At 52.9% G+C, this 13839-nt stretch overlaps 1 protein-coding gene across 1 annotated transcript; it reads right to left on the reverse strand.

Annotated features, from left to right (window-relative positions):
• Positions 1-991: 991 nt before the first annotated feature.
• On the reverse strand, positions 992-9958 carry LOC144950411 (thread biopolymer filament subunit alpha-like). Its single transcript, XM_078880523.1, has 10 exons — positions 9181-9958; positions 8264-8475; positions 7015-7075; positions 6404-6499; positions 5707-5886; positions 5163-5288; positions 3768-3881; positions 3139-3245; positions 1975-2351; positions 992-1080 (listed from the first exon to the last, which is right to left on the reverse strand). The coding sequence occupies exons 1-10, from the start codon at positions 9772-9774 to the stop codon at positions 1055-1057; spliced, it is 1893 nt and encodes a 630-aa protein (XP_078736649.1). The 5' UTR covers positions 9775-9958; the 3' UTR covers positions 992-1054.
• Positions 9959-13839: the final 3881 nt, after the last annotated feature.

Consider the following 13839-nt stretch of genomic DNA (forward strand, 5'->3'; position numbering starts at 1 on the left):
CAGCGCATCACGTTTGGTTTCGTTCCGGTTTGGCACGTAAAGTATCCAGTCGAAGTCAACCCATGCCGTTGGCTCCGCTCGGATGTGCCGGTGGGTAAGGGTTTTGTATAGACGCACAAGCACACACGTGGCTTCAGGTTAATGCGTGTAGGTTTATTAGCGTCAAACCAACCGACTAGACCGCACCACCAAACCCCACCGCAGCGCAAGCAGCCGACTCTGCCACAGACCACGTTCACAATCGCGGAGCACCGGTCAGTCCGTGTCAAGAACGCGACAGAAGTGAAACGTGAACAGGAAGGGGAGGTGGGCCCATGCGCCAGTGCAGAACCGGCCCTAGACCTTTGGGGGCCCTAAGCAAAATTTGGTTGGAGGCCCCTTTGATGTATGATTGTTTTCATCCACTAGCTAGCAGTGACTCTAGGGGGCCCTCTGCTGGCCACGGGGCCCTTTGCAATTGCAAGGGTCGCTTAGTGGCTGGGCCGGCTCTGCGCCAGTGGTGCAGCTGAGTTAGGGTTTGGGATAGGAGTAGCATTAGACCCTGATTGACTGCTTAGCTCGTGTGGATAGAGCTAAAGGTAGTCCCAGTGTCTGATTGGCTAGCGTCCTCTGCCCCCTAATTGCTTGTCCCCTCCTACTGTTTACCAGCTATTGACGTTTCACTGTAGCTCTTTAATTGCTCTTTGCCTTTCAGTGTTTGGTGGCGAAGAGCTCCAAACGTGGTCTAGTGGGGGCGCAGCCGTCGGTGGTGTGTGTGGGGGGTAAGGTGCCCCCCCTCCTGCCACGATCGGCGTAAAACATGTCCCCCCTAACCCCGGACATGCGGACCCAAGCATGTGGATATTAGCCCCAAGTGGAAAGGAATTACACATTTCGCTAATGTACATGCTGCAGGGAGCCTTGAGCTTTGCGTTGTCGAAGGAAAACTCGGGTGGCGTTTGGAGTGTTTGGGTTTTTCACGTTGCGTTAATTCGATCGATCTCCGAAACGTTTTTCCTTTGTTCGTGTAAAAAACAAACGGGACGACGGCTCGCGGTCAACATCCGTTCGCCGCTCATCCCATGAGGGTCGACGAGAGCGCTGCGGAAAACAGGCGCACACAACAGAAAAACAAGGTCATCGTCCAGCCATCGTTCTCGCCCGTAATGCCACAAACGTCCCAATAGAAGGAGAAAACAAGAGTGCGTCCCTAACCCTAACGCACTCATGTAAGACCCCCCCCCCCCCTGCTCCCTTGAGTGTACCCTGGGTGTTGCAGGTGTGCGTCTTACAGCAACAAGGACCTTGGTTCAATTCCTGATTTGGGCGCATTTCTGCATGCTGTTAGTATGCTGTACCCCTGCCCTGCACGGATTTTCTCTTGGTTCTCTGGTTGCCTCCCATAGCCAAACACGTACAATGTCCTCGGTGATGGCCAAACATCCCAATGCTGGACCCTCCTGAAACTTGAGTCTTCGGGTTGAGTGTGGCTTTCCTGGGTAGATGAGTAATTATTATGAGTAGAGTTTCGATACTAATTGTGCCCGTGGTCTCGGGTCATGAGACGAAATGTCTGTTTGAAATTCTATCAGTGAGAAGGGAATCACCCCGTGCAGTAGTGAAAAGCCCGCTGAAGCAGAAATCACAGAACTGCTTCTGAAATTCCTTCGAGATGGTGGTAAAAATGTAATATTTTTTATGTCTCAGAGCCAGATTAAGTGACAAAGCAAACTACATATTACTTCTTTGGAACAGTCATTGGTGACCGGGCTGAAACCATTAACTCCACTACACTTGAGAATCCAATTCAACCACAATTGAGCCCAGATCTCAGCAGTGCCGGTTCAGCATCTCTGGCCCCCCAAGCCACACCCAGGCTATACAAAATTATCTTCAAGTGATGCCCTCTTTAGTTAATAAAAATAATCATCACATTTGTCAGTGTTTAGTTTTAATGTTTGCTGGTTTACTCTTTTGTCCCGGTATTCATCTCACCGTGTCCACCTCCAAAACTGGTGCTCATGCTGCTGCTGCTGCCTCCACCGCTGCTGTAATTTCCGAAGGAGCTACTTCCACCACCGCCGCCTGAGCTGAATCCACCGCCGCCAGAGCTGAATCCACCGCCGCCAAATCCACCACCGCCAGAGCTGAATCCACCACCGCCAAATCCACCACCGCCACCACCACCACCCAATCCGAGACCCAGCCCGAATCCGCTACCGCCACCACCACCGCCACCACCACCGCAGCCACCACCACCACCACCACCCAATCCGAGACCCAGCCCAAATCCACCACCGCCACCGCCACCACCACTAGACATGGTCGTGGACTTGGACATGGAGATCGTGATGCCGCCCCCGCTGCTGATCCTGCGTGGCCACAGGGAAGGGTACGGGTTAGCAGGAACAGTGGTAGTGGTGGAAAGTGAGTAGGTTGTGCACACCCAAGTCGGGGAGAGCAGACTGCATTGATGTTGGAGCACAGTACAATACAACAATGGGATTTGCAGCACTGCCCTCTGCTGATAATATAGCCCTACAGAACATCCAAGCGCTACCCAGGCTCGAGCCTGTTAGCTTCCGAGGTCAGACGGGATTGCGTGCATTCCAAGTGATTTGATCACTGGCTATCAAAGAATGACGCTGCACTGGTGACAACTGTAACCCCTTTGTCCACACCTGAGTTAGCAGTTATGCAACCGGATAACTCTCGAAATCACACAACTCAATCATCGCCTGCAACCGCTTTGTCCGCGTCTGAGTGAGCGGTTGCACAGCGAGGAAATTCAACAGCACATTCAGGATCATAACGACCAATCGTAGTCCGCAAATATGTCACATGACGATGAGCTGCAATCGATGCAGATCGCTAGGAAGTGGCCGCTCGGCAATTGTTTTGCAGAGGCTTCCACATTGTTAGCAACTTGGTTGCATGCAACTGAGTTTTACATGGTGCAATGTACATTTTTATTACCGTTTTAGTGGAAACGCAACGAGAATCTGGACATTTCTGCTGGTGAGCTAGGTGGCCATTTGACTATTGGCGTCAACACTGCCAATGGAGCTGACTGTCACTTGAATACAGCAGCAGGAAGAGCAGAAAGATTCACAACAGCAGGGATGCGTCACCACGATAAGGTCGTCAAGGGGACCTCACCTCGCCTCCTCACTGTCCAGGAGTTTCCTGTAGGCCGCGATCTCAATGTCCAGCGCCATCTTGTTGGCCAGCAGTTCCTGGTATTCCTGTGCGTACTGCGCGATTTGCTGCAGGGGGAGGGGTTCAGACGTCACGGAATGCCGTTAGACAAAAATAAAAATAAATCTACAAATCCAAATTGGATAGTTATTCTATGGGCGTGTGGCGGTGGTCACTCGGCATGAAGTCATCACTCGCACTGCACCAATCGGCTACAAGCGAAACAGCCTCGTGCAAAATGGCTAGTGTGACGTCACTCGTGCAACATGGCCGCCGGGACGTCATTGTTTTATGCTTCAGCCAGTCTGTGGCTGAGATAAGTACATTTGCGTTATCAATATTGATCATATTCGTCAATAATAATTGGTAATAACATTAATAATCACGAAATTTCATTTATTATCGATTAACTTTTTAGCTACTTTGACAATCGACACAAGAGTGGTCCTGACCACTCCAATGTTCTCTGCTAGTGTCACGAGCTTCATTTGTCTTAACTCGCGAAAGGAATCGGAGTTGTGGCAAGTCGTCCCGAGGCCATAGTGCAACGTGCAAAAGTGATGCTGGTTGTCGCAGACACCCCTGCTCACCTTCTTGATGTCGTCGAGCTCACGTTTGAGCACGGCCAGCTTGTCCTGCCACTGCTCCAGCTGCGCGTGGCCGTTCGCCTCTGCCTCCTGGATCTGTGTCTCCAGCTCCGCGTTCTGGTGCACGCGGCGCGGAGATGGAATCGGGATTGAGAACCGAGATCGCCAACGATCAGGATGGCAATCTAAACTAAAGTGAAAACTAAGCTATTTTTAATTTACCGGCTAAGGCCCACTGAACTATATGATAGCTCTTTTTCAGAAGCAAACTGGCTATCACAAATGATAACTCCGCGATGTGGCTTATCACGTGGAAATTCATAGCAGCCAAATACTCTAAACGCGTGATGTTCATTCTAAATGCTGAGGGAAAAACCGGAGGACATGGAGAAAAATCAACGTGACCAAGTGGATAACATCCAAATATACAGCAGCAGCAGGCGGCAGGGTCTGGATCGAATCCACGATCTCCTGCACACCAGGCGAGGTAGTTAACATCTCCTAGCCACCATGGTGCCCAAATCAAGACTGAGATCGGAGGAGGGGGGCGGTAGGGCGTGCACGCACGTCAAAGCGATAGCGAAGGCATTGGGCCACGATGACGCACGGTGGCGCCGTCGTCTGAAAAGGTGTCTCGGGCCCTTTCCTTACCGAGGGCTGAACAGGACTTTCAAAATTGGCCAAGTTGTGTGACCCTATATTGGGATGTTAACGAGGTGTTTTGTGCATGTGGGAGAAAACTGCAGTTTCCAGAGAAAACCCCATGCTTGCCAAGGCGGGGGTGGGGGGGGGTAACACTCAATTCCCCTATATATGGAATGCAGATGGAAATTAATCCACATGCTTTACGGCCATAATGTCCCTAGCCAGCCAGGAGATGGCGACCTCAAGTTTGCATTCACAGTGCTGGAATACAGGCCACGCATGGCCACCACATTAACACACACACACTTAAGTCACTTCTGTCACTGCTAAGAGGCCCTTGCAGATGTATCTGCTGTTTGGTCAACACGCAAATCTGGCCTGAGATATTTTTATTTTGAGGCTAAATCCGTTGTTTATTTCATTATTCGCAACGTTAGAAACCTCAGTTGTTCCTGTACGAGTCTGTCGGTCAAAGACAGAATCGAGTAAAATCGCGTTGGGACTGCAGGGATCTATGGTACTGAATATGACCATTGAACTTCTTACGTTCTTTCACCTGCATCAACAAAATCCAGAGAATGACAATTTTTCGCGGTGCCGATCTTATGCCGTTTTTTGTTTGTTACAATTCTCTTAAAACTGCCGTGAGAAGATAACGACGTTTCGTTTTACAAGTGGCTCAACGGCAGACGACCCCGGAAGGGACGATTGTGGAACGCGTGTCTGATCTCGCTTGGGAGGAGGCGCGCTTACCGCCTCCCGGATCTTGTCGATCTCGCGACGCAGGCCATCCATCTGCATCTTGAGCGAGCGCAGCTCCTGCTTAGCCTCGCCGAGGACCTGGTTTCCGGGCTGGACGGCGCCGACCACCTGTATGATCTGCGGGACAAGGGTGGTGACAGCAACAGCGAGGAGGGGGTAGGAGGAGTGAACATCAAAACGGACAAATGGACGAGATGTGAAGTGACGGGAGTCTCCCGTCCATTACTGAAGCAGCCCCGGGGTGCGGCCTGTATCACGGAAATGTTAAACTGGGACATCTAGATTTTTACTAAAGCCTCATGGGGGACAGAGGGATGGACATCCCTGCCAAACGGGGATGTTTGGCAGCTTTGGATTCAAGTGCAGAATCAAGAGGCCCTTATGTTTCCAAGTGTCCTGGACAGCGAAGATTCTTCGCGGCTGCACTTAGCAAGAATTGGAAAGTGCTACCCCTCATGTCCTTGTGTCCCCATGTCTTCCCGTGGTGTCTCTCCACGTCTCCTCGTGTGTGTGTGTGTGTGTCCCCGCGTCTCACCCGCGACTGCACGGATGAGAAGGCGTCCTCCTTGCTCTTGGCGGCCAAAGCCTCGTAGTGCCCGCGGACCTCGTTGAGCGCCGTGGTGAGGTCCAGTGCCTGGTTGTAGTTGTCCACCGTGATGGAGACGGCGGCGTTGGTCGAAACGCCCATGAAAGCTGACTGCACCTCCTTGACGCGCTGCACAGATGGATTGAAGGAGGAGGAGAGGTTTCAGGAGGAAAGTGGTAAATGGGGGGGGGGGGGGGGGGGCGGGCTTCGGGTGATGATGATGTCTATGATCTAATTCACTACTAAGCAGATGATAAAAGTCATATTTACACGTCTCATCAACCACGTGCCCTTCCGTCTGGGAGTGCATAATTTCAGCAGAATTGGTTAAACAAGCAAACTCTAGACCAGTCTTGACACTCAGCAGGGTCTGTCTTGCTTGAACCTTCGCTGGTGAAAGTCTCTTGCTTATAAACTTCTGGCAGTTTACCAGCACTGGCTCAAGCGAGCCTCGCGCTGCTGTTTACTGCATGGCTTCGCTTTTCCCCAAGCCTTCAGAAGGATACGTGCTTCACCCGGTTACAGAATAGGTGAACTGTGAGATGATGGCGATGATTGATGATGATGAAGTTGGTGATGCTGGGGACGATTCTGGTCACGATCATGATGATTTTGGTGATGATTATTTTGGTGAGGCTTCACAAACCGCGTTGTAGAGTTTCTTCATGAGGTCAATCTGATCCTCCACGCCCTGCACCTTGGTCTGCAGCTCCACAATGGAGAGGTATGTCTTGTCCACCTCCTGTGTGGGCACCAATGCAGAGCAGTGCATAACGAAGTCCACCACTATCATCAACGACATCAACATCACCTCAAACATCGACACCTTCACGTCCACCCCAACCTTTACATCCACAAAATATCCATCACCACCATCACTTCCATCATCAGCACTTCCTTTTCTATCACTACCTTACAACCATCTAGATCTTCATTTGCACCACGACCATCTATTTACTCCACCGAAACTACCATCACACAACCTCCTCCACTACCTTCACCATCATCTCGTCCTTCACCACCACTACCATCATCTCCACCAACTCCACCGTTATCTCCACCAACACCACCTCCATCACCTCAACCAGCACCGTCACCACCTTCCCAACTTCGCCATCACCTGCACTTCACTATCACCACCACCTCAATCATCACCATCTCCACCACCTCAATTATCATCACCACCTCCACCACCTCAATCATCACCATCTCCACCACCTCAATTGTCATCACCACCCCCACTTTCTCGGTGCTTACATCTTTCAAGGTGTTCCACTCGTTCTCCAGGCTCTTGTTTGACTCCGCCTCCTCTTCATACCTGGCAGTAAGGTGAGGTAAAGAATAATGTGGGCTCCAAAAACCTCTCCTTCATCCCCATACCTTCCACCCACCCCCCTCTTCTCACGGGGACCAGGGTTATCTCCTTACATCCAGTGGCCAGGTCAGAGCGGGTTTACAAAGTTCACCCAAGTAAGCACTTAAGTCACACATGAGCACGTTTTCAAAGTGTATCCAGAAATGTTGTTACGGCCACACCCAGAAATATTTGCAAAGTACACCCAGAAATATTGATATGGCCACGCCCATTGCGCATTGGCAAAGTGCACCCAGAAATATTGCCTACGGCCACACCCAGTGCGCATTTTGCAAAGTGCACCCATAAATATTTGATTTGATCACCTTTTGTGTGGATTTTCAAAGTGTACCCATGAATAAAGGTACGGCCAAACCCATCAGCACGTTTACATAGCTACACATATATATGTAAATGTGTGGCAACTACGAATATCACATTTTAAAAGCATAGCCATTATGGTATGGTTATATTCGAGAATGTGTTTAAAAAGTGTGCATTTTCAAGGTGCATCCAGAAATATCGGTACAACCACACTCACACAAACGTGCATAATTTTCAAGGCTTCTTGGGATTCCGTCATTCTAAGTGGCTTTATTAAAATCAAAGAATGAATTTCATGAGGCGTTTAATTTCCAAAATGCACCCCAAAAACACGCACTGCCACACACTGAAGCTCCATTTAGAAAGTACACTCAAAAATAAAGTTATGACCACGTCCAAGAGCTCGTTTTCAAAGTGCACCCAGAATTCCACAGCCAATGGCGTATTTTCAAAGTGCACCCAAAAATAAACCCGCAGCCACACCTAAAAGCTCGTTTTCAAAGTTCACCCAAAAAGAAAGCCATAACCACATCCGACAATTGCAAAGTGTACCTCAAAAACTAAGGCACCCGCAAACAATACTACAGCCTGAACCAAGAGCTCGTTTTCAAAATGCACCCAGAAATATGCACACCGAAAAGTACACTTACAAAGTGCACCCAGAAATAATTTAACAAATACAGGCGGGAGCACATTTCCAAAATGCACCCAGAAATCAATGTTGCAGCCACACCCCAGTGCACACTTACACAGTGCACCCATTTTACAGCCGTGGACAAGAGCACATTTTCAAGATGCACCCAATCGGTGAGTGTGCGGGGCTCTTACTTGGCCGTGTACTCCTGGATCACGCCCTTCCAGTAGTCGATCTCGGCCTCGAGTGCCGCCTTGAGCTGCCGCAGGCCATCGATCTGCGAGTTGAGGGCCCCCGTGACGGAGCCGATGAGCACCGTAGTGTTGGCCGTGCCGCCCGATTCCGTGTTGGTGTACATGGAGATCTGCGCCTTCAGGATCGCATTCTGCTGCTCCAAGTGGCGCACCTGTGGGAGGAGGGGCGGGTGGCCAGGGGTGGCAACCGTGGTCATGGTGGTGGCGGCATGGTTAGAGATACAGTGGTGGGGGGTCAGAGATGTGGTGGTAGAGATGATGGCAGTGGTCGTGTTTATTTGAAATGTGAATATGATGGTGGTGATGATAACGTGTCCTGGCCAAAACACTGGCGGAAGATCCGTTTCTCACAATTAATTAGCTAAGTCTCGCATCTCTTCGCGGGCATCACTTCACCATAACTCCACAGTCTACCAGAATCCTCAACTAAAGGGGGCCCTGATCCCCGTAATAGCTCGCCACAGGCGTTAACTTCTTACCCTATAGTTTGGAAGGGGGCCTTTGTGGCTGTGACATGAAGGGATTACTGTGGAGATACTGAAAGGTCACCGTTACTGGGAATTCAGGGGTGCCTTTATTTGACGAATTCCTGTGACTGAACAATCATGGGGACCCCTTATCTCTTTTGGGGTTTCAGGGGTGCGTCTATGGGATGCGTGGTCCGGCGAGATCGAGACCCCCTGAGTCTGTCCTATCAACGTGGCCACACGCCATCGTCTACTGTGTGGAGGGTCAGCAGTAGCCCAGGGGATTGGAGAGAAACTACAGCCGAAGGGCTGCCACCCCTCCATGTGCTCAGTGCCTCCCCCCCTCACGCACCCCCACGTGTCCGCCCAGGTGCCCCCCATCCGTCGTACCTTATCCACGAACCCGGCGAAGCGGTCGTTGAGGACCTGGAGTTCCTGCTTCTCGCGGATTCTGGTTCCCTGCACCGAGTCGATGGAAGGGAACGAGGCCGGGTCCACCTCCACCATGCCGGGCCCCGCGCCCAGCGAGCCGGAGTGCACCGACGTGACGGCGTGCGAGGTCGACTGCAGGAACGAGGGGTTGACCCCGTACGTGCCCACGTTGATGTTGGCGCCGACGCGGTTCCTGAAGTTGGTGGACAGCAGCCGGAGAGCGGCGGACGCACCGCCCCCCCTCGCTCCGAACCCGCCGGCTGCGAAGCCGCCCGCTCCACCGCCACCGCCTCCTCCGCCGAACGAGAAGGAGGACCCGCCGTAGCCGCCACCGCCGCCGTAGCCACCGCCGCCGTAGCCACCGCCACCGCCACAGTGGCCTCCACCGAAGCCGCCGCCCATCCCGCGCGCCAGACCTACGCCGCCAAACTTGGAGGAACGGGAGCCGCCGCCGCCGCCAAAGTTGGACAGCACCCCGCCAAGGCCGGCGCCGGAGTACTGGGCTCCATAGCGCACCGAGTGCACCGTGCGCGAGGAACGCGCCTCCGACATCGCGGTGGTAGTGGTGGTGGAGAGAGGTCAAGGAGGTAGCGGTGCTGGTGGTGCTGCTGCTGATGGACGATACGGAGGTGCCACTGCTGGTGCAGTTGAACGAGGAGGAGGAGGAAGATCGAAGCCGGAGGAAGATGACGGAGGATGGAGGGGAAGTGATGGAGCCAGGTGGAGCAAGAGAGACCGCACGGTGTGTGTCTCGGCCCCGCCACCTTTTAAAGGCCCAGCTCAGCCCCAGGCGAGGGGATGGGCTCACCGCTGCTTTCACGGGCGGGACATTTATTTATTTAATATTAATGCTATTTGATATTTTTTTACCTGGTGTTTAACCAACCCCAGTTATTTATTTATTAACTTTCATTATTTGTCTTGTCCGTGCAGGAATGCGCGGTGTCTATGACGGTGCGCGTGTGTGTGTGCGCCCGCGCCTTCACTGCGCTACCGCCGCCCGAGTTCGATTCCCATTCACGACCAATAACGCTGGCGGTCAACATTTGAACCGCTCCTCAAATGGATTTCGTGCGCGGTGTGTAAACATCGCCGTGAGGGAAACAAAGGCGGCCGGGCGTCACGTGCCGGCTTTCATAGGTGCTCGCTAACAACACTTGCCTCACCAGTGTGTTAAAGGTTATACGGGGGACCTTTGTATTTGCACTTGCCAAACAGCACTTGCCCCAACAGTCGTGTTATGTGCAATGATTGGATGTGTGTGTGTGATTGTGTCCGTGGGTGCGTCTGCGTTTGTGTGGGGAGTGGCAGCGTGGTGGTTGGCACGCTGCGCCACCAACACGGCAAGAGACAACCCGAGTTCGACTCCCGCTCACGGCCAACTCCACTGGCGACTCAGATGCAGCGCCTGGTGCGGTGCCTCCAACACACAGCAGCCCCTGGCGAGGGACAGATGTCTACTCTTCCACGCCGAGTGTTCGTCGCGGAAGGGTCTGGGCGCACGCACGCGCTTACTCCACCGCACGCGACCTGCCGATCGCAGACTGTGCTGTGCCCGTTTATACTAAATTACTTTTTATTTTGCCAGGTAAGGCTCACTCGATCGATATCACTTTTTTTTAGACGCGACCTGGCCACATATGCTAGCTCAACGAAGTGACTTATCACGTGGACATTTTACAGCAGCCAAATACTCTAAAAGCGTGATGTTTATTCTAAATGTGGAGGGGAAAACCGGAGGACCCGGAGAAAAATCCACGCCACCACGGGGAGAGAGAGAGACACGAAATATACTGCAGCAGGCGTCAGGGTCGGGATCGAACCCTACGACCTCCTGCATACTAGGCGAGGTAGTTAACATCTCCTAGCCACCGTGATGATGATGATGAGAGAGAGACACGCAAACTCCAAATATACAGCAGCAGGCGTCAGGGTCGGGATTGAACCCACGACCTGTATACCAGGCGAGGTAGTTAACATCTCCTAGCCACCGCGGCGCCCCATGCTACTGGGTGGACAGAGGCGGGCTGGAGATGTAAGAAACTCGCCACATTGTTTCAGCTGCCGCGCCAGGAGATGGAGTCGAGCGGGCGACTCCAGGATTGTGTCGGCTGCCTTAATTTATTCGGCTAAATGTAAGTTTCTGCGTGTGCGACAAACCGGTAACCGTGTAGACCCGGGGTGAGGGGGGGATATACAAACTCCACTCACACACACATACACGACTGCAGAACGGGGAGAACATTCAATATTCCACCCAGAAAGGCGTCTGAGTCGGGAATCGAACCCGGAAATTCATACTGTGAGGCACGAGCGTTAACCACTGCTCCTCGGCGCGTGTGAGTGAATGCGCGTGTGAGTGAGTGCGCGTGTGAGTGAGTGCGCGTGTGAGTGAATGTGCGTGTGAGTGAATGCGCGTGTGAGTGAGTGCGCGTGTGAGTGAGTGCGCGTGTGAGTGAGTGCGCGTGTGAGTGAATGCGCGTGTGAGTGAGTGCGCGTGTGAGTGAATGCGCGTGTGAGTGAGTGCGCGTGTGAGTGAGTGAGTGCGCGTGTGAGTGAATGCGCGTGTGAGTGAATGCGCGTGTGAGTGAATGCGCGTGTGAGTGAGTGAGTGCGCGTGTGAGTGAGTGCGCGTGTGAGTGAGTGCGCGTGTGAGTGAATGCGCGTGTGAGTGAGTGCGCGTGTGAGTGAGTGAGTGCGCGTGTGAGTGAATGCGCGTGTGAGTGAATGCGCGTGTGAGTGAGTGAGTGCGCGTGTGAGTGAGTGCGCGTGTGAGTGAGTGCGCGTGTGAGTGAATGCGCGTGTGAGTGAGTGCGCGTGTGAGTGAGTGAGTGCGCGTGTGAGTGAGTGCGCGTGTGAGTGAGTGCGCGTGTGAGTGAATGCGCGTGTGAGTGAGTGCGCGTGTGAGTGAGTGAGTGCGCGTGTGAGTGAATGCGCGTGTGAGTGAATGCGCGTGTGAGTGAGTGAGTGCGCGTGTGAGTGAGTGCGCGTGTGAGTGAATGCGAGTGTGAGTGAGTGCGCGTGTGAGTGAGTGCGCGTGTGAGTGAGTGCGCGTGTGAGTGAATGCGAGTGTGAGTGAGTGCGCGTGTGAGTGAATGCGCGTGTGAGTGAGTGCGCGTGTGAGTGAGTGCGCGTGTGAGTGAATGCGCGTGTGAGTGAATGCGCGTGTGAGTGAGTGCGCGTGTGAGTGAGTGCGCGTGTGAGTGAATGCGCGTGTGAGTGAATGCGCGTGTGTGCGCGTGTGAGTGAGTGCGCGTGTGAGTGTGTGCGCGTCTGTTTTGGGCGTGGTGCTGGCCACCCAACCCCCTCGTGTGCCCGAGCCGCACTTGTCTCTCAAGGCTATACGGGGGGGCTTTGTCTTGTGTGTGGGGAGTGGTGGGGCTGTGGTTAGCGCTTTGGGCTATAAATCCGGCGACCAGATTTCGATTCCCACTCGCAGCTTTTATGAGTGATGTTTATCTAAACCGGTATTGTGTCCCCCTAGGTCGACTCAGCCTCAATAAGTACCTGGTGCGGTGTGTCAAAATCGCCACTGGGGAGACAAAGGCGGTCGGGTGTCGTACTGGCCACACCAACATGACCTGGTGAAGCCTTCCAGAAATGTGGAAGCTTATTTGAGTCAGGACACACACTAAATATCGACAGCACATTCACATCAAAACCAACAAATACAACGGCGATTCGCCACGAAGTGGCTGTGACGTCACCACGACGCCTGTGCCAGGCCAGGTGCACTTTGAGGCTCGCTGACAGGTTATGAGATAGACCCAGCAGGTGCCATGGGTTGGCTAGGATGACTGATAAATGCACCAGCTGAACCCCCTATTGTGCCAACATACTGAATTTTATGCGCCCTGCCCTCCGCTCGTTGTTGTGAGCGTCGCCACTCTACCTTCCGTTGTTGCTGGAGGGCGACTGCCTCCAACTGCACAGTAGAGTCCTTCACGAGCCTCCTCCGCAGAGGCTGATCTTGACACCGCTGGTACCAGTCATCGGCAAGTCCACTCAGCTCCACATCCTCCTGTACCACATCACTCCATCTCTTCTCTAGCCCGTGCCGTGCCCGTTTAGCCCCCTCGATCCGGCCAAACAAAAGCTGCGTGGGCATGATTGATTGGGCATGCGGGCTACATGACCCAGCCAACGCAGCCTTGCCTGCCGGAGGAGCTCACCGATGGGAATGTGTCTGGATATTTCAAGGATTTGTGAGCTCCTCACACAATCTAGCCTGGTTAAACCCAGGATGGATCGTAGGCAGGCCAACCTAAATGTTTCTAATCGGCAAAGATGTTCCATTAGAGGGGCCCACGTTTCACAAGCATAGAGAAGGGAGGGTATGACCATGGCCGAGAAGACCCGAAGCTTCGTGCCGAGTGACAGACCAGGTAGCTTCCACACAGCGTTACGTAGCCGATGAAAAGTTTATGCCGCTCGACTGATTAGGAGTGAGACTTCGGGTGTAAAACCGGCGCACATACACACACACAACACGTATAGACAGCACATGGACACAAGACGTGTAGACACAGCACAGCCATAGAATGAACGATGTAAAGTCAAGAACACATTGCGCATAGACACGGCATAGAAATGAAGTAGACTGCACAATTAGACATA

This window comes from Lampetra fluviatilis, chromosome 57 (genome assembly GCF_964198595.1).
Source record: "Lampetra fluviatilis chromosome 57, kcLamFluv1.1, whole genome shotgun sequence".
Classification (NCBI taxonomy): domain Eukaryota; kingdom Metazoa; phylum Chordata; class Hyperoartia; order Petromyzontiformes; family Petromyzontidae; genus Lampetra; species Lampetra fluviatilis.

Bases quoted from the DNA above. Each gene is read 5' to 3' on its own strand.
- LOC144950411 (XM_078880523.1), bottom strand. From the start codon at position 9,774: ATGTCGGAGGCGCGTTCCTCGCGCACGGTGCACTCGGTGCGCTATGGA. The intron at 3,882-5,162 runs GTAAGCGCGCCT...CGCGTGCACCAG, and splicing joins TCGACAAGATCCGGGAGGCG to AACGCGGAGCTGGAGACACA. The intron at 1,081-1,974 runs GTGAGATGAATA...TGTTTTCCGCAG, and splicing joins CAGTTTTGGAGGTGGACACG to CGCTCTCGTCGACCCTCATG.